The sequence below is a fragment of the Rattus norvegicus genome, chromosome 1 (assembly GCF_021556685.1).
Source record: "Rattus norvegicus strain SHRSP/BbbUtx chromosome 1, alternate assembly SHRSP_T2T, whole genome shotgun sequence".
Classification (NCBI taxonomy): Eukaryota; Metazoa; Chordata; class Mammalia; order Rodentia; family Muridae; genus Rattus; species Rattus norvegicus.
Window position 1 is genome coordinate 169626387 of NC_141534.1, and position 21267 is coordinate 169647653.

General features: G+C 40.8%; 1 protein-coding gene across 1 annotated transcript; it reads left to right on the plus strand.

Moving 5' to 3' along the window:
• The first annotated feature begins 5902 nt into the window (after window positions 1-5902).
• On the plus strand, window positions 5903-6856 carry Or52m1 (olfactory receptor family 52 subfamily M member 1). Its single transcript, NM_001000122.1, is given in 1 exon segment — window positions 5903-6856. A coding segment is annotated over 1 exon segment (954 nt).
• The last annotated feature ends 14411 nt before the right edge of the window (window positions 6857-21267 follow it).

Genomic DNA, 21267 nt, shown 5'->3' on the forward strand with positions numbered 1-21267 from the left:
TCAGAGAGCAGAACTTGAAGGGTGATAATGACTGGACTGTAAAAAAAAAGATTAAAGAATAATTTAAAAAAGTAAAATCAATACATAGGTGGTGAGTAAAAACATTTAATGACATCAAACTTGCTTTCTTTTTTTTTTTTTCCGGAGCTGGGGACCGAACCCAGGGCCTTGCACTCGCTAGGCAAGCGCTCTACCGCTGAGCTAAATCCCCAACCCCTCTTTTTTAAAAATGTGTACATACATCATTTAATCATTAAATGTAGTTCATATCTTCTCATTTCTATGTCTTTGAAAATCATGTATTTTTTGTGTTTGGGTTACCTCATTCAGGATGATATTTTGTAGTTCCATCCATTTGCCTATGAATTTGATGAAATCATTTTTTGATAGCTTCATAATACTCCATTGTGTAGATGTACCACATTTTCTGTATCTATTTTTTGTGTTGAAGGGCATCTGGGTTCTTTCCAGCTTCTGGCTATTATAAATAAAGCTGCTATTAAAATAGTGGAGCATATGTCTTTGTTGTATGTTGGAGCATCTTTTGGATAAATGCCCAGGAGTGGTATAGCTGGGTCCTTAGGTAGTACAATGTCCTATTTTCTGAGGAACCTACAGACTGATTTCCAGAGTGGTTGTACCAGCTTGCAATCCCCCAGTGTAGGGAAATGTCAGGGCAGGGAGGTAGGAAGGGGGGGTAGTTTGGGAGGGGGAACACCCTTATAGAAGAGGGAAGAGGATGGGATAGGGGGCTTATGGATGAGAGACCAGGAAAGGGAATAACATTTGAAATGTAAATAAAAAATATCCAATAAAAGTAAAATAAATAGATTAAAAACTGGAAAACAAACAGTAAGTATAATGACACAATTTTAAAAAAGAAAATCTTATGTAATGTATTTTGACTGTACTCACCATTCCTCTCATGCTTCCTACCTTCCTTGACCACTCAACTTTGTGTCCTACTTTAAAACAAACAAGTACACAATCAAGTAACGTTTGTTCTACCCATTTGTCTTGGACTTGTGACCTTCACTAGAGGGTGACATTGCACCAAGAGCTATACCTTTAAGAACACAGACTTTCGGGGTTGGGGATTTAGCTCAGTGGTAGAGTGCTTGCCTAGGAAGTGCAAGGCCCTGGGTTGGGTCCCCAGCTCCGAAAAAAAAGAACAAAAAAAAAAAAAAAAAAAGAACACAGACTTTCCCTCTTAGCGGCTGTCAACTGCTAACAGCTCTTGAGCTGGGGGAGGGATTGTGTTTGCTTCCCTTTCCACAATGTGATTTTATGTGGTGAAGCTTGCACAGGTCTTGTGCATACTGTCTCAAGTGCTGTGAACTTCTAGGTGTAACTGTCCTGCTGTGTGCAGAAAACCCTTGATAGAGCACCCAGCTGTTCCTAGTATCATCTTGTTTTCAGGTTGGGTGCCCTCTCCTGGAAAGGGTTAGAATGACGCTATTTGCTTCTGATTACTAGGCCGAATGTAGGCATCTTTTGGGATGAGCTGCGATGCCTTTAATACAATTCTTCTCATATGATGTACACTTTTCTCTGTTAATTGGGAAGATGAAAAGGTTGCGAGTTGGTACATGCCAATTACTATAGTCTTAAAATGTCTTGAATACAATGTAAAATTATTCAGTTATAAAATGCTCATCTGATGAACTAACTTTACCAACGGTAGTGTTCATGTGCCTGAGGTCAGAATGATGAACTAAGATTCAGAAGCTACATAAGAACATGTGTTGGATAATGTTCCCTTTTCTTTACTTGGCTGAGTGTATGCATACAGACTCTATGCATACAGACTCAAGAAAGAATGCATTTACGTGGGCAATTTTATGCAGAGCGTGAAGTTTGAGGTTGGAGTGAAGCAGGTTGCAAGCTTCCCACCTTCTTCTGAGGTTCTGTAGCTGCAGGATGCCATGGAAAGTGGAGGAGACTGAGTCCTCTCTTTAGTGCATCATCCTCTTTCTTACTGGATTCTGATCTGAAGGAGGAAGCCAGTGTCTGCTGGGATCTCGAGAGCTAACCTCTCCTAAGGAAACTTACTGATGGGGATAAGGCTGTTTAAGTGTGTTTGTTTCACTGACTTTTATATATAAGGACCTAAGTTACAAAACTACACAAGATGTAAATATTCCAATTTTCTACTTGAAGACACACAGAGTTGGAACAGCCTGAGCTCACAAGACTCAAACCTTTCGAGCCTTGGAGACATTTTTGCCCCATGCTCTACAACATGATGCTCCACAACCCATAAACACCCCACTAGGGTACTCTAAAAGAAACTGCTTCTTCAGGTTGCCTATACTTGTTTGTGAGGAATGGCATGTTTTGTAGTGTTGGGCACATAAGTGAGTGTGGAGCGGAACTTCTTGTTATGAGTACACATGATACTTCCTATATAATGTAAACCAGACATGGAAAAAGTCGTCTCTGCCAATTTTTTATGGTATTGTCTTTGATATACCTAAGTGTTACTTCAAAATTCTACCACCCTCCCCCAGATACTGTAAAGGGAGTTTACAGCCTTCAAAAATGTGGACCTCCAATCCCTTCTGAGTCCAAGAAGACTCATCTACACTTTGGGAAGGCTTTTCTGTTTCTGCCTTTTTTTTTTCCAGAATATGTGTTTTAGCTTCTGAGAGGCCAGGACAGGGGGACAAGAGCAGATCTTCTATCTAAGAAATCATGACTTAGAGGGTCTATCCTTCCCTTACTCATTTTGGAGCAGCCATGGCATGCTGGGGTGAGCTGTGATTACAGCCAGATTCTCTGTTCATCCTCTTGGGATAGATGTGGATATTTTTCTTCTGCACTGGACCCTGAGCCACTCTACCACTCTCTGAAGGAATTCCCGAGACTCTTGCGAAGAGTGTTTATAAGTTCAATGTCTCTGAAGCAGTTCTAGAGTTCTGTGCTTTTCTGACATGATTCAGTCCTGGAAAAGGATCTTCTGATGAGGAACCAAGGAAAAGAACAAGGACCACCAGGGAGACTTCTAGCTGAGGAGGATGAGGATATCTGGGATTCCTGAGCATCCAACTCTAGATCATGTCCCTATTTAAGTCTCCAAGGTAAGAACCAAAGGAAAGGAATGTTCTTGAAAGGGGACTAAAAGGGTAGGGGCCTCATAGATTGCACATAATGTGCTTAGAAAATCTTTTTACCACACCAATGCAAACATAAGACTCTAAAAGTATTTTAAATAGACATTATTCTTTTGGAACAGAACCATGCACCGTGCTACTGAGGAGCTTTTAGTAGAGAATGAGACAGACAAAATCGTTGGCCTTCTGGCACTTACACGGTATTTGGAGAAATACTCACGTCAGCAGATCAGAGAATTCTGCACTTAAGAAGACACATAATTAAGGGTTAAAGCAGGCTTTCCTAAGATGATAATTAGGCCACAGCAAGGGGATTGCAAAGAGATAGGACTGTCTCAGTGCCAGGAAATATCATGGATAAGGGGTAAAAGAATGTGAAGCATTGACAAATATTTACCCACATTGGAAGTTAGCAAGCAAGGGTGAGGAACAGCAAGGGTTGTGGCTGGTAATGGGGATGTATCTGGATAGGGTCTCAGGCAGGAGACTGTCTTAATGTGAATACCTACTTCTTGCCATTCCTTTGAGGCACTTTTTCAGCCTCCTGGCATGTTTAAGCTACACAGCTTGCTTCTGACCAGGGGACATAAGGGGACATTTAGTGCTAGGATCCTAGAGAGAAGGTTGGCTCCGTCTACTCTTATGCAGCTCTCCAGCCCTGAGTAACCTTTGCACAGCCATGAGTGTTTAGAGATAGCCTGGAGATGAAATGGAGGTGGAGTATCCAGTAAGACAGCTCTTCGTGTGCCCATGTATAATGAAGAGGAAGATTCTACAGTGCAACGTATCTGCCCAAATCTGACTGAATCTGAAATAGCTCTCTCATAAATGCAGTAGTAGCAACAGTCATGCAGGAGAATTGTGGGTACAAAAGCACTCATCTGACAGTCTTGCCTATTTTTCCATTCAAGAACTTTACTGAAGCAAAGCAAAGCTATTCTGTTCCACTTAAGCCTTGCTTAGTGTAAATGCCTAAGCCATGAAAAGTCATTTGAATAGAAGCAGAGGGCGAAAGGGACAAATCTCCATTAATTATAAATCTCAAAGTCATGACAAGGTTAACAAGACTTTGCCTTGACATTGTAGTTGTTTTTCCTTTAGATTCAGTTCTGTGACTTGTCCACCTTCAAATTTTATGTCCCACTAAGGCAGCAGTCTGCCTATCAAGAGACAATACTGGGTAAAGATGGAGTACTGGTAGGATCTTATCTGGTACTCACAGAGTACCTGGCATGCTGTGGAGACAAGGAGCACCTCTGCAGAGGGGCACTGACGGGATTATGAAGTATCAGGATGAGCAGAGAGCATGGTTACTTACCCCAGGTGTAGTTAGCAGAACACAGGGGCTGGGGGGACTTATATTTCCTGCTGGCTCCTCATGTTGGCAGGGCCCAGACAGAGACAGGGTGAATTCTTCACAATAACCACTCCTTGGAGAAAAATTGCTGGAGCTGAGATACGCGGTCAGCCTCTTTGGACTATGTACTAGGTTGAGGTTTAATCTGAGAACAATCATCAATGCTTTAACTTTCCTTGTTGAAATACAACTAGAATCAATTCACAATAATGTTTAAAAGCTGCAGCCTACAGATGTTCTTATGACTATAGCTAGCTGTGTCCAATGCAGTAGGGATAAGCATCAGCCCTTTCATCTGATATCAGTGTGCAAAAGTAAGGCTGTGTTCAATAGCCTTCAAAGAAGTTGGAGCTGTCTATCCCAGGGAGTGATGATAGGAAAATTAGCTGCCTTGTAAGCTTGTTGTGGTTTAATGCTCCTCTCCTTAAAATGGGCTCACCCATAAGAGTCATAGAGACTGCTAGTATAGATTTCGAACAGACCTAGTGTTAGCAATAGATGTAAAAATCACTGGGCTGGGAAGGAAGGGTACTTCACAGCCGGTCTCTGAAGTCACTGGGAAGAGTCATGGAGAGCCATAGCTAGGTGAGTCTGTCTCAGCTCTCTTATCCTATGGGCTGGGTATCCTCTATTTGCCCCCCCAGGTCTCAGCATGGTGCATTTAGAAAGTGTACCCTTGTGGAGATCCTTGCTGGACCCTGCCAACATGATGAACCAGCAGGAGATATAGGAGTAAAAAGGGAAGCCAGAGACTAGCTTTCAAACTCCCTTCCTACTAGGTGTGTTCGATGCTGTCCTTTTCTTCTATTCAAAGTCCCAGATCTTGAAAAGTGGCCCCTCCTGTGTTCTGCTAACTACACCTGGGTTAAGTAGCCATGCTCAGGGTTCATCCTGATACTTTATGATCCCACCAGTGGACCTCTGCAGAGGGTCCCTTCCTCATGAGCATGCCATGAGCATGCCTGGTATCAGATAAGACCCTATTGGTACACAATCTTTACCTAGTATTATTTCTTGAGAAGCAGACTGATTCTTTAGTGGGACATTCTTAGTGGGGCATTAGAAGATCATTCTAATGTGATCCCAAAAGTTACTTTAAACTATATCTGGAGAGATAAATTACCAAATGGATGAATTCACATCTACTTCAGGGAGATTCATTTATTGATGCAAAAATATCACTCATTGAGGATCATACTATCCAAGAATTCATCCATTCGCTCAAACACATATTTTTGATTATGCTTGTTAAGTTTATGTTGATACTTTAGTGTAGCATGAAATTTCACCATTTCTTCTAAAAGTTGTGTAGCACTGTATGTATATTCAGTGACATTTATTACATGGCCCAAGAATACTGCTCTTTTTTCTTTCCAGGGGGAAATGCCTTTCTACATTTGGGGACACAAATGAGATTTATTTAAATATAACAATGCCTACTTTTCATAATGCCTGCTCAGTACCCAGCTCTTTGTGGCTCACCGGCATCCCAGGACTGGAGTCCCTGCATATGTGGCTCTCCATCCCCTTTGGCTCCATGTACCTGGTGGCTGTGGTGGGGAATATCACCATCCTAGCTGTGGTAAGGGTAGAGCGCAGCCTGCACCAGCCCATGTACTTCTTTCTGTGCATGCTGGCTGTCATTGACCTGGTTCTGTCAACTTCTACTATGCCCAAACTTCTGGCAATTTTCTGGTTTGGTGCTGGCAGCATTGGCCTGGATGCCTGCTTATGTCAAATGTTTCTTATCCATTGCTTTGCTACTGTTGAGTCAGGCATCTTTCTTGCCATGGCTTTTGACCGCTATGTGGCCATCTGCAATCCATTACGTCATAGCATGGTGCTCACCCAGACAGTGGTGGGTCGTTTGGGGCTGGCCGCCTTGCTCCGAGGAGTTCTTTACATTGGACCCCTACCACTTATGATCCGCCTGAGGTTGCCTCTTTACAAAACCCGAGTCATCTCCCATTCCTACTGTGAGCACATGGCCGTGGTTGCCTTGACCTGTGGTGACAGCAGAGTTAACAATGTCTATGGGTTGAGCATTGGCTTTCTGGTGTTGATCCTGGATTCAGTGGCCATTGCTGCTTCCTACGTGATGATTTTTAGGGCTGTGATGGGGTTGGCCACTCCCGAGGCCAGGCTTAAAACCCTGGGGACATGTGGGTCTCATATCTGTGCCATTCTGATTTTCTATGTTCCCATTGCTGTTTCTTCTCTTATTCACCGGTTTGGCCACCAGGTGCCTCCTCCAATCCACACTTTGCTGGCCAACTTCTATCTTCTCATCCCCCCTATCCTCAATCCCATTGTCTATGCTGTTCGCACCAAGCAGATCCGGGACAGGCTTCTTCAGATCCTAAAGACAGGAACCAAGATCAGATGACCGCTGCTTCCTCTTCTCTCTCACATAAATTCACCGAGAAGAAGGCATTCAAATATAGACAGCTGTTTCCCAAATGGGAACCCCAGTCTGAGCCGTTTGGTCCACCATTTATAGTTCCAAAGGAATGGCGGGAAGGAGCGCCCAATTCTGAACCTTCTAAAGGAGGAAGATCCTTATGTATCTTATGACTGGAGGATGTTTGGATTGTGAAAATGGATCAACAACAGCAATGAGATGAACAGCAAATAAATAACACTTTAAAACCCCCACATTTCCACACAAGTCTTATCCTCTCAGATGTTATAGGGGTCTGTGCTCACATTTTATGTATGGGGAAATAGTAAAAGTTGCTTTACAATCCATGTGCAGAATGACTGAGGCACTCTAGCTCAGTGTTTTATGAAATTTATAACACACTTCGGGGTCATTACTAAACCTTTGTATTCAGTTTGTTTTCGAGACATCTTTTCCTAAGTACATTTGGAAAACTTGCTTATTTTAAAGTCACTGTAGCAACAAAAAAAATTATTTCCTGAGTTACCTATTGGCAACTGTAGTGCTGCTAAAACAGATTTTAATAATACAAGATGGTATTTTAGGAAACTGAATTGTGTAGCCAATAGGGTGCAGACATGTGTTGATGAAAGGTATTGTTTTTATAAGAAAATGACTGTATGTGCCAATTTCCCTTGTGGTCTTTGCTCGTGTTGAATCCCATGCTCCAAGGAAGAGAAAGCGTCCTTCTCACTCCATGAACCCTAATCCATTGGTAGGTTCCTGTGCAAAGGGGATCAGTTTAATAGGAAGTTGCAATTTATAGACACATGGGTTCTACACATCTGTGTTTTCCTCCATCAATACTTAGAAAATAGTTGTGCTGGCTAGTGTTTTGTCAACGTAAACTAGAGTCATTTAAGGAGAGGAAAGCTTACTTGAGAAAATGTCTCCATATTGACCATACTGACCTGTGCAAGCCTATGGAACGTTTATTTTATTTATCTAATTTTTTGATTAGTGACTGATGTTGAGGACCAGACCATTGTGGGTGGTTGCTATCTCTGGGAAGGTGCTTCTGAGTTATATAAGAAAGCTGGCTAATAAGCAGCATCCCTCCATGGCCCCTGTAGAGGCTTCTGCCTCTAGATTCCTGCCCTAAAAATAAAGTAAAAAATTCTTTGTCAATTGAAGATCTCCAATGGAGCATCACTGGCTACACCAACAATACTCTGGGGCAGGTCCTATGTCCAGGAGTAGTTGACCAATACAAAATGGACTATATGTTTCTTTTGTGTGTATGCTTTGTTTTATTGTGGTATCTTTTGTTTTTTGTTTACTTTGACTTGTTTTGATTTCTGTTTTTAGAGAGAGAATGAGAATGGAGTTGGGGGAGGAGAAAACAACTATAAATATTTTAAAATAAAAAGAATATTTAAATTATTCATTTAGATTGAAATAGAAATCATGGGTCAGTTATTACAGACAGCTATAAGGAAAGAAGAAATAAACCAGAAGTTGAAGCTTATCAGAGTTACAACATTACATTCAAGGCACACCATCAGTACTGGGGAGAGTGACTTCAAAGGCTAAGGTACTCTTGGATGCCCAAAGTGGATGTGAACAAAATAAAAAAAATAAAATAAAAAATACATAAAGTCATTACATTAGTCAAAATAAAAAAAATACAGAACGTGCTAACTTAGATCTAAGAAAAAACAAGCATTTATTAAAAAAAATCAAATTAATTAAACAATAATCAGTCAGTCCCCCATATTACATCTAGGAAAGAAAAACATCGAAATGCACATCTGCGCAGACAGTAGAGTGGAAATCCGCTTCGTGTGATATTTGGTTTTTTTGTTTTATGCATCAGTAGAATAATTTACTCATGGAAGGACTTCCTGGGTGAGACACTAATTACTGACATTACAAAGGACACAGTCCTGGTGGCTTGTTTTTGAAATGACACAGAGTATTCCTAAACAGGTTTGGTCCTGGTCACTGTAAGCAGGTCACTATAGTCAGATGACAAGCCATTTGCAGTGTGTGTGTGTGTGTGTGTGTGTGTGTGTGTATGTGTGTGTGTGTGTGTGTGTTGGAGGTGAGGGCATGGGCACATGTATGTGCATGTGTTTCAAGTTAACTGTTCAGTAGCAGAGTTGATAAAAACCAAGCTCACCTAAATGATAATAAGCCTTCGAGAACTTAACCCTGAATGTAATCTCTTTTTGATGCTCCATCTTGAAGAAAAATGCTACAAATTATGGGTGGGAATTCTGCTCATGTGGTTAGACAACATCTTAATCTGGGCAAAAAAATAGTTGTCTCATTTCCACCTAAGTTGTTTTATTCAAGTTGGTGCCAGGACTCCCCCTCCCATGGTTCTCCTTCTCTGGAAGATGGGGGAACCTTCCCATTCCATTGTCTTTAAATATAAGTGTGGCAAGCATATACTGTGGTCCACAAAGAAGGGAAATTACTAAAGTGAAAACCAGCCTAACAGACTGGACTCCTGTCCAATATAGACTCAACACCAAAATAAACACTGGCCAGACAAGAGTACTCGAGGTCAGTTGATCTTCCCCTTACCCCGTAAATTGTAACTCTCACCCTGAAGCCTTCTAGGACTGAGGATGATTGTGTCTCAACAATGGCTTTAGCTTCTGTATTTTGTTTTGATCCTTGAGCTTCCATTTTCTTCATTACAATTTTATTAGTTTTTTTATCTTATTGTGTTAGTTGTTTTTACCTTTCATACATTTTGTTTACACATTTAATTTCATCATTGGGCAATCTTCTTGACATTGCTTCCTATTTTTCCTTGATGCTTCCCCTTCCCTTCCCATTGTAATCTTTGAATTTTTGCCTTCTCCTCCTCTTCCTCCTCCCCCTCCCCCTCCCCCTCCTCCTCCTCCTCCTCCTCCTCCTCCTTCTTCTTCCTGTTATTAAAGAGGTCTCTTGCTTTCATTTTTAATACCTTCTTACATTTATCTAATTTTATTTTTGAAATGAAAAAATCTGGGGAAGATTTTTCTTTCCTTTTTATTTGTATTTTGCTTGCTTTTTCCTTTCCTCTCTTAAAAGCATCCTCCCCATAGATGCTCAGGTAAAACTTAGATACTTCTAAATAAAAAGGCCAACACCGAAACAAAGCATTTGAGAGACATAAAGAGCACGAGCAGGACATGACTCCACTGAAGGACCAGGGCTCCTCAGCTACATGGCTCCAAACTCTGGGACTGAGGAAATGTCTGCTGAAGGCTGTATATAAACAAGAGCCAGGAAGGAGCCCATCACATCCACAATAGCAAACCAGCAAATGCCCAGTTCTGACAGGGAATAACAGACAAATGAATAATCTAACGAGGCAAAAAGATTTATAGGAATCAGCAAACATCTCTCAATAGTAAGCTTAACTGCAAACAATCTGAAGTCACTAAGAAAAAGGGATAGACTAGCAGATTTGATTAAACAACACAGTCCTATAATCTATTTTTTTTCAAGAAACACACCTTGCTGCCAAGGCACCCACAGAGTAAAGTCAGTAAATGGAAGCTGAAGATAAACTGGTGTAGCTGCTTTTATATCTCACAAAGTAGACCAAACCAAAAATTATAAGAGTTCAAAAGGCCACTATATATTAATAAGGGGAAACATACTAAGAAGAACAATAATTGTAAATATATTTGTTGAATGTTGGGGCTCTCAATTTCATCAAATACTAATTATCACTCTATATCACATAGGTGCTTACACAATAATAACTGGATGCTTTCAAGTTTCCATTCTCATTGAAACCAACAAAGAGACTTCAAAGTTGAGCTCTATGATACATCAAATGCAATTAACAATTATCTGTAGAATATTCCAGCTAACTGAATAACTTGGAATTGTGAGCTAAATGGCCCTTTGTCAGGCTATATAGTTAGAGCACCATGAAGTGAAACTAAGCCAGGTGTCTGTGTGGTGCCATATGGTCTGCCAAGGGGGACGTGCATGACTGATCTTCTGAGAGGACTTGGGGACTGAGTGACAAATAAACTCTCAAAGATTTCCTGACAATAGTATGAGCACTTCCATTATTACTATTAATAGCATTGCAGTCCCTATTTGTTGAAAAATCATGAACTAGGTGTTATAAAATTGAATGAGCTTTTATACTATAATTATGGAGTTTGGGGCTACCTTAGTCTATATAGTGAATTCTAGGCTAGCTGGAGCTAATGGCAAGACCCTCTTTTTATTTATTTATTTATTTATTTATTTATTTAAAAAATTTTAAACCACAACACAGAACAAAAATATGAAGGATAAAAATCAGTGAGATGCAATATAAGCAGATACAAAAATACATTCTCCTCAACTTTGATTCAATTCAGATATGAAATAACAGAGAAAAACCTATTAGAGGAGTTAAAAGTAAAAGCTTAGTAAACAAAATTAAACATTAAAATATTTAAAATTTGCTTGTGTTTATTGGTCAACTTTTAACCAATGTGAATCTTAGGAGAGGATGATGTGGGAATCTGGAAATGACCTTGAAAAGATGTTGTGTCTCTATCGGAGCACTGACCTCAGGAGACTTACTAAAATGATCCAACTCGAAGGAGAATTATTTTGCATTTTGGAAACTTCTCCATTTTCTTTCTTTTCCCTTTATTTCTATAGATATATTAGTCATACAAATAAAAGGTTTGATTCTCACATTCTCTACACACTCTACCCTACTTTCTACAATAAAGAGATAGTTTAATGTTGAATTCTGTTGGCTTTTTTTCAATAGATGATATTGATGACACAAAATAAAATTCTTTCCTTGGAAAAATATTTTGGGGTTCTAGTGAAAATTATCTCCAGGACAAAGGGCTGCTGGTTAAAATTTGTATGTTGATCCTTATTTGTATGCATATATGAATGCACATGGGGCACCCCCATGTATACAAGCCTGACTGCCTTTATGCCCTGGTCGCATTCTCAAAACACTCCTCGCCTTAGTTTGAATCTACAAACTTGCTCACTAGGTTTTACCAACAGAGCTTCTGGGGTTGCAATCTCTGCAAACATTTGCAGATTCCCAGTGCTGCCTAAAGTTCATGCACTTGTTAACCAATCATCTCTTGATTTCTTGTTACACTTTCTTGAGATGTTCAACATGTGCCATAAGCCATTTAAGGTATACAAAGTATGCAGACACGTTACTGTTATTGGAATTATATAATACAGACATAATTGTCACCTCATTAGCTTGTCTGTATCCTGGGGTTAATGGCATATCCCTGATGCTTGCAGCAGTGATTTTTAAAAAGAAGTGGGTCACAATAGTGCTTCTCAAATGTTGATGTGTATGCAAATCACATGGGAGGTCTTGTTAAAGTGTGCTGATTACCATAGCTTGGAGGTGAAAGAATGATTCTTTTTTCTTTCTTTTCCTTTAACAAGCTCCCAGGCGATATAATACTTGTTTGAGGGCCCTGCTTTATGTAGTAAAGAGTTACAAAATCTTGGTAATACCCTACATTAAATTGAAGTCTAATCTTTAACACTCACATAAAGATTCTATTTTTGATGAATATTATCTTCATTAGTAACCATAATGATGTGTATTTGTGAAGGATTTCACTTAATCTAGACAATATGATAAACCCTGCACATGTAATTAATTAATTATTTAAATAGTGTAGTAAATGCAATGTTATATATAAATTCCAATTTATCAATGAAGAAATTCAGGTGGAGAGATATCTGGTAAATCACCTGATTGAGGACAATAAATCCCTTTGTTTAAATGACATGCTGGTATGTTTTATTTTCTAAACATTCACCAGAGATCTATAAATCTACTGTGGTTGGCAAATGAAGAATACTCTGTAAATCAATCTTTTTAAAAAGTATTTATTTTGTATTATTTTTAAGAAAATAGCTCATGCCAGTTTTCAATTCTCACTATAGCTAAGGAAACCTTGAACTTCTGATTGTCATCTTCATACGTGTTTATGTGGGTCTGGGAACTGAGAACGTAATGAAAACACTAGAAGAAAACAGAAAGAAAATCTCTTAGGACCTTTTAATGTACAAGGCATTTCAGACAAGACTCTAAGGGAAACAGAAAACAAAACCCAAAGGAAAAGGAATAAAAACCTGAACTGACAAGATTAACTAAAAAAAAAATAGTAGCCCTCTTATAGACAAATGAAAAACTTGATGAAAAAGAAATCAGAAAATCAACAACCTTTACCATAGCCACATATAAACTATCCTGGGGCAGCTCTAACCAAGCAAATAAAAGACTTGTATGATAAAAACTTCAAGTCTTTGAAGAAAGGAAATTGAAGAAGCTATCATAAGATGAAAAGATGCCCATGGATCCATAGGATTGATATAGTAAAAAAGACCATCCTACTAAAAGTAATCTACAGATTCAATGCGATCCCCATCAAAACTCCAAAACAGTTCTTTATAGACCTTTCTTGAAAGGACAATACTAAACTTCATATGAAAGGACAAAGACCGAGACCCTGTGAGAGAGAGACCCAACCGCCTGGTCAGGTGGGCACTCCTGAGGCTGCAGAGGGGAAGAGACCACCAACACTGCTCACCCCTGCCCACATCCCTGGCCCAAGAGGAAACTGTATAAGGCCTCTGGGCTCCCATGGGGGAGGGCCCAGGAGCGGCAGGACCCCTGTGCCTGAGACACCACCAGAACTTGAAGGAAACAGACCGGATAAACAGTTCTCTGCACCCAAATCCCGTGGGAGGGAGAGCTGAACCTTCAGAGAGGCAGACAAGCCTGGGAAACCAGAAGAGACTGCTCTCTGCACACACATCTCAGACGCCAGAGGAAAAAGCCAAAGACCATCTGGAACCCTGGTGCACTGAAGCTCCCGGAAACGGTGGCACAGGTCTTCCTGGTTGCTGCCACTGCAGAGAGCCCATGGGCAGCACCCCACGAGCGAACTTGAGCCTCAGGACCACAGGTAAGACCAAATTTTCTGCTGCAAGAAAGCTGCCTGGTGAACTCAAGACACAGGCCCACAGGAACAGCTGAAGACCTGTAGAGAGGAAAAACTACACGCCCGAAAGCAGAACACTCTGTCCCCATAACTGACTGAAAGAGAGGAAAACAGGTCTACAGCACTCCTGACACACAGGCTTATAGGACAGTCTAGCCACTGTCAGAAATAGCAGAACAAAGTAACACTAGAGATAATCTGATGGCGAAAGGCAAGCGCAGGAACGCAAGCAACAGAAACCAAGACTACATGCCATCATCGGAGCCCAATTCTCCCACCAAAACAAACATGGAATATCCAAACACACCAGAAAAGCAAGATCTAGTTTCAAAATCATATTTGATCATGATGCTGGAGGACTTCAAGAAAGATGTGAAGAACTCCCTTAGGAAAACATTAATAAACAAGTAGAAGCCTACAGAGAGGAATCGCAAAAATCCCTGAAAGAATTCCAGGAAAACACAATCAAACAGTTGAAGGAATTAAAAATGGAAATAGAAGCAATCAAGAAAGAACACATGGAAACAACCCTGGATATAGAAAACCAAAAGAAGAGACAAGGAGCTGTAGATACAAGCTTCACCAACAGAATACAAGAGATGGAAGAGAGAATATCAGGAGCAGAAGATTCCATAGAAATCATTGACTCAACTGTCAAAGATAATGTAAAGCGGAAAAAGCTACTGGTCCAAAACATACAGGAAATCCAGGACTCAATGAGAAGATCAAACCTAAGGATAATAGGTATAGAAGAGAGTGAAGACTCCCAGCTCAAAGGACCAGTAAATATCTTCAACAAAATCATAGAAGAAAACTTCCCTAACCTAAAAAAAGAGATACCCATAGACATACAAGAAGCCTACAGAACTCCAAATAGATTGGACCAGAAAAGAAACACCTCCCGTCACATAATTGTCAAAACACCAAACGCACAAAATAAAGAAAGAATATTAAAAGCAGTAAGGAAAAAAGGTCAAGTAACATATAAAGGGAGACCTATCATAATCACACCAGACTTCTCGCCAGAAACTATGAAGGCCAGAAGATCCTGGACTGATGTCATACAGACCCTAAGAGAACACAAATGCCAGCCCAGGTTACTGTATCCAGCAAAACTCTCAATTAACATTGATGGAGAAACCAAGATATTCCATGACAAAACCAAATTTACACAATATCTTTCTACAAATCCAGCACTACAAAGGATAATAAAATTCAACAGCCCTTCATGATAAAAGTCCTGGAAAGAATAGGAATTCAAGGCCCATACCTAAACATAGTAAAAGCCATATACAGCAAACCAGTTGTTAACATTAAACTAAATGGAGAGAAACTTGAAGCAATCCCACTAAAATCAGGGACTAGACAAGGCTGCCCACTCTCTCCCTACTTATTCAATATAGTTCTTGAAGTTCTAGCCAGAGCAATCAGACAACAGAAGGAGATCAAGGGGATACAGATCGGAAAAGAAGAGGTCAAAATATCACTATTTGCAGATGACATGATAGTATATTTAAGTGATCCCAAAAGTTCCACCAGAGAACTACTAAAGCTGATAAACAACTTCAGCAAAGTGGCTGGGTATAAAATTAACTCAAATAAATCAGTTGCCTTCCTCTATACAAAAGAGAAACAAGCCGAGAAAGAAATTAGGGAAACGACACCCTTCATAATAGACCCAAATAATATAAAGTACCTCGGTGTGACTTTAACCAAGCAAGTAAAAGATCTGTACAATAAGAACTTCAAGACACTGAGGAAAGAAATTGAAGAAGACCTCAGAAGATGGAAAGATCTCCCATGCTCATGGATTGGCAGGATTAATATAGTAAAAATGGCCATTTTACCAAAAGCAATCTACAGATTCAATGCAATCCCCATCAAAATACCAATCCAATTCTTCAAAGAGTTAGACAGAACAATTTGCAAATTCATCTGGAATAACAAAAAACCCAGGATAGCTAAAGCTATCCTCAACAATAAAAGTACTTCAGGGGGAATCACTATCCCTGAACTCAAGCAGTATTACAGAGCAATAGTGATAAAAACTGCATGGTATTGGTACAGAGACAGACAGATAGACCAATGGAATAGAATTGAAGACCCAGAAATGAACCCACACACCTATGGTCACTTGATTTTTGACAAAGGAGCCAAAACCATCCAATGGAAAAAAGATTAGCATTTTCAGCAAATGGTGCTGGTTCAACTGGAGGGCAACATGTAGAAGAATGCAGATCGATCCATCCTTATCACCCTGTACAAAGCTTAAGTCCAAGTGGATCAAGGACCTCCACATCAAACCAGACACACTCAAACTAATAGAAGAAAAACTAGGGAAGCATCTGGAACACATAGGCACTGGAAAAAATTTCCTGAACAAAACACCAATGGCTTATGCTCTAAGATCAAGAATCGACAAATGGGATCTCATAAAACTGCAAAGCTTCTGTAAGGCAAAGGACACTGTGGTTAGGACAAAACGGCAACCAACAGATTGGGAAAAGATCTTTACCAATCCTACAACAGATAGAGGCCTTATATCCAAAATATACAAAGAACTCAAGAAGTTAGACCGCAGGGAAACAAATAACCCTATTAAAAAATGGGGTTCAGAGCTAAACAAAGAATTCACAGCTGAGGAATGCCGAATGGCTGAGAAACACCTAAAGAAATGTTCAACATCTTTAGTCATAAGGGAAATGCAAATCAAAACAACCCTGAGATTTCACCTCACACCAGTGAGAATGGCTAAGATCAAAAACTCAGGTGACAGCAGATGCTGGCGAGGATGTGGAGAAAGAGGAACACTCCTCCATTGTTGGTGGGATTGCAGACTGGTAAAACCATTCTGGAAATCAGTCTGGAGGTTCCTCAGAAAATTGGACATTGAACTGCCTGAGGATCCAGCTATACCTCTCTTGGGCATATACCCAAAAGATGCCTCAACATATACAAGAGACACGTGCTCCACTATGTTCATCGCAGCCTTATTTATAATAGCCAGAAACTGGAAAGAACCCAGATGCCCTTCAACAGAGGAATGGATACAGAAAATGTGGTACATCTACACAATGGAATATTACTCAGCTCTCAAAAACAACGAGTTGATGAAATTCGTAAGCAAATGGTTGGAACTGGAAATTATCATCCTGAGTGAGCTAACCCAATCACAGAAAGACATACATGGTATGCACTCATTGATAAGTGGCTATTAGCCCAAATGCTTGAATTACCCTAGATCCCTAGAACAAAGGAAACTCAAGACTGATGATCAAAATGTGAATGTTTCACTCCTTCTTTAAATGAGGAAAAAGAATACCCTTGGCAGGGAAGGGAGAGGCAAAGATTAAAACAGAGACTGAAGGAACACCCATTCAGAGCCTGCCCCACATGTGGCCCATACATATACAGCCACCCAATTAGACAAGATGGATGAAGCAAAGAAGTGCAGACCGACAGGAGCCAGATATAGATCGCTCCTGAGAGACACAGCCAGAATACAGCAAATACAGAGGCGAATGCCAGCAGCAAACCACTGAACTGAGAATAGGTCCCCCGTTGAAGGAATCAGAGAAAGAACTGGAAGAGCTTGAAGGTGCTCGAGACCCCAAAAGTACAACAATGCCAAGCAACCAGAGCTTCCAGGGACTAAGCCACTACCTAAAGACTATACATGGACTGACCCTGGACTCTGACCTCATAGGTAGCAATGAATATCCTAGTAAGAGCACCAGTGGAAGGGGAAGCCCTGGGTCCTGCTAAGACTGAACCCCCAGTGAACTAGTCTATGGGGGGAGGGCGGCAATGGGGGGAGGGTTGGGAGGGGAACACCCATAAGGAAGGGGAGGCGGGAGGGGGATGTTTGCCCGGAAACTGGGAAAGGGAATAACACTTGAAATGTATATAAGAAATACTCAAGTTAATAAAAAAAAAAAGAAAAAAAAAACAAGAAAAAAAAAAGAAAAGACAAAGACCACAAGATACCTAAAACAATCCTAAACAATAAAATAACCTACCGATTGTAGATTATTATTATCCCCCCCCCGATTTCAAGTGTGCTACAGAGCTATAGCGATAAAATCTATGTAGTATTGGCATAAAACAGACATGCAATCAATGGAATTGAATCAAAAACTCAGACATAAATGTATACACCTGTGGACACATAGCTTTTGATAAAGAAGTCAGAAATATACACTAGACATAAGATAGTGTCTTCAACAAATGGTGCCAGTCTAACTGGGTGTCTACACATAGAAGAATGGAAATAGATACATATTTATCACCCTGTAGGAAACTTAAGTCCAAGTGGATCAAAGTCCTTAACATAAAACCAGACACATTGAACCTGATAGAAGAGAAAGTGGAGAATAGCCTTGAACACATTTGGACATTGAACTTCCTGAACAGCATCAGTAGTGTGGCACTAAGATCAAAAATTAATACATGGGACCTTATGAAACTGAAGGTACTGTAAGGCAGAGTGCCCTGTCAGTATGACAAAACAGCAAACTACAGAATGGGAGAAGATTTTTTTTTTACCAACTCCATATCCTATGTCTATCTAAAATAAATAACGAACTCAAGAAATTAGCCATCAACAAATCAAATAATCCAATTATCCAAACCCAAGCCCCCAAACTGGAAACCAAACCAAACCAACCCAAAACTTCAAACCAATCTAAATAGGGGATTTCTTTTTTTTTTTTTTTTTATTAACTTGAGTATTTCTTATATACATTTCAAGTGTTATTCCCTTTCCCGGTATCCGGGCAAACATCCCCCTCCCCCCTCCCCTTCCTTATGGGTGTTCCCCTCCCAACCCTCCCCCCATTGCCGCCCTCCCCCCAACAGTCTAGTTCACTGGGGGTTCAGTCTTAGCAGGACCCAGGGCTTCCCCTTCCACTGGTGCTCTTACTAGGATATGCATTGCTACCTATGAGGTCAGAGTCCAGGGTCAGTCCATGTATAGTCTTTGGGTAGGGGCTTAGTCCCTGGAAGCTCTGGTTGCTTGGCATTGTTGTACATATGGAGTCTCCAGCCCCTTCAAGCTCTTCCAGTTCTTTCTCTGATTCCTTCAACGGGGGACCTATTCTCAGTTCAGTGGTTTGCTGCTGGCATTCGCCTCTGTATTTGCTGTATTCTGGCTGTGTCTCTTAGGAGCGATCTACATCCGGTTCCTGTCGGTCTGCACTTCTTTGCTTCATCCATCTTGTCTAATTGGGTGGCTATATATGTATGGGCCACATGTGGGGCAGACTCTGAATGGGTGTTCCTTCAGTCTCTGTTTTAATCTTTGCCTCTCTCTTCCCTGCCAAGGGTATTCTTGTTCCCCTTTTAAAGAAGGAGTGAAGCATTCACATTTTGATCATCCGTCTTGAGTTTCATTTGCTCTAGGCATCTAGGGTAATTCAAGCATTTGGGCTAATAGCCACTTATCAATGAGTGCATACCATGTATGTCTTTCTGTGATTGGGTTAGCTCACTCAGTAAATAGGGGATTTCAATAGAGGAATCTCAAATGGCTGAGAAACACTTAAAAGAAACTTTCAACATCCTTAGCCATTAATTCAAATTGAATTTGAATTTTGAACCAAATTCTCTTTTCCAAGTCAGATGTGCTAAGATCAATCACACAAGTGACAGCTCACGATAGTGAAGATGTAGTGCAAGGGAACACTCCTTCATTGCTGGTGGGAGTGCAAACTTATAAAACCACTGTAGAAATCAGTACGGGGTTCCTCATAAAACTGGGAATTGATATACCTCAAGACCCAGCTATACCATTCTTGACCATACACCAAAAGGATGCCTTATCCTACCACAAAGACACTTGCTCAACTATGTTCATAGGAGCTTTATTCACAGTAGCTAGAAACTGGAAATAACCTAGATGTCCCTCAAACAAACAATGGATAAAGAAAATGAGCTACTTTTACACAATGGAGTATTACTTAGCAGTTAAAAAAAAAGACATTGCAAAATTTGCAGGCAAATGGATGGAAGTAGAAAACATTCCGAGTGAGGTAACGCAGACCATGAAAGACAAACATGGTGTGCACTCACTTATAAGTGGATATTGGCTGTTAAGTAAAGGATAATCACATAACCCACAATGGTTACATAACAAGGAGGGCTGGGGGGAGGCATGGTGTAGGAAGTAGAGTAAGTTTTATGTGTGTATTGAAAGAGGGTCAGAATAGGAACAGGAGAGATCAGGTGGGCAGGGAGGGATGGAGGGAGAGAGTACAGGAAAGATGACTGGAATTGGAGGACATTTGGGGGATGATGTGGAAATCTAGTGCAATAGAAAAATCCCAGGATTGTATGTGGTGACCCCAGTGAAAGGATTCCTGGTAATGGAGGATATGGAGCCTGAACTGGCCATCTTCTGTAGCCAGGCAAATGGTGGGACTGGGACATCAACCCGGCCGCAAAACCTTTGTCCTACAATCTATCCTGCTTGCAAGATGCGCCGTGTCAATGGAGGCTCAGAACTTGTGGGGGTGGCCAAGCAATGACTGGTCTAATTTCAGGTCCATGCCAGGAGAGGAAGTGAGCTCCTGCCAGACACGCCTTGATGATGAGTAACTGGAGGTTTGATAGCCCTGAAACCTAGGATGGGGAGGAGGCGAGGGAAAGAAAAGAAATCAATAAAATGATTCCTAGTGATAGTGCACTATACTCATAGGTTGGTGCCTAGCCCAATTGTTGTTAGGGAGGCGTCTTCTGGCAGCTGATGGGAACAGATGCAGAGACCCATAGGCAAACATTAGGTGGAAGGAGCCCAAATTGGTGATCTCCATTGGGCCCTTCCCCTTGGTTCTTGGGGAACGTTGGAAGAGGGGAAGGATTATGGAGCTAGAGGTCTCATGGACACCAGGAGAACACGGACTATAGAATCAACTCAACAGGGCTCACAGAGGCTACAGAATCAACTCAACAGGGCTCACAGAGGCTACAGAATCAACTCAACAGGGCTCCTAGGGGCTCATGGAGAGTAGAGGAGCAGAGTCTGCATGTGTCAGCACTACATTCTCTGCTTTTATGCTATGGTTGCTAGCCTTTTTGGGTGAGGGGACTCCTAACAGTGGGAGTAGAGGTGTCTCCAAGTTTTTTGCCTGCTCTTGGGACCTTTTCCCTCATTCTCAGTTGCCTACATATGAGGGCTTGTGCCTACTCATATTGTATCTCATTATTTTGTGTTCAGGGAGGCCAACTCTTTTTTGAAGGGACACTGAGGAGAAATAGATCTAGGGGAGAGGGTCATGAGAGGACTTGGAGGAGTGGAGAGGAAACTGGTTTGGATGTATTGTATGAGAGAAAAATAAATAAAAACTGTCTGTCAAACTAACATACTTCAAAAAAGAATGATCTCACTGACAATAAGTTTCATCACAC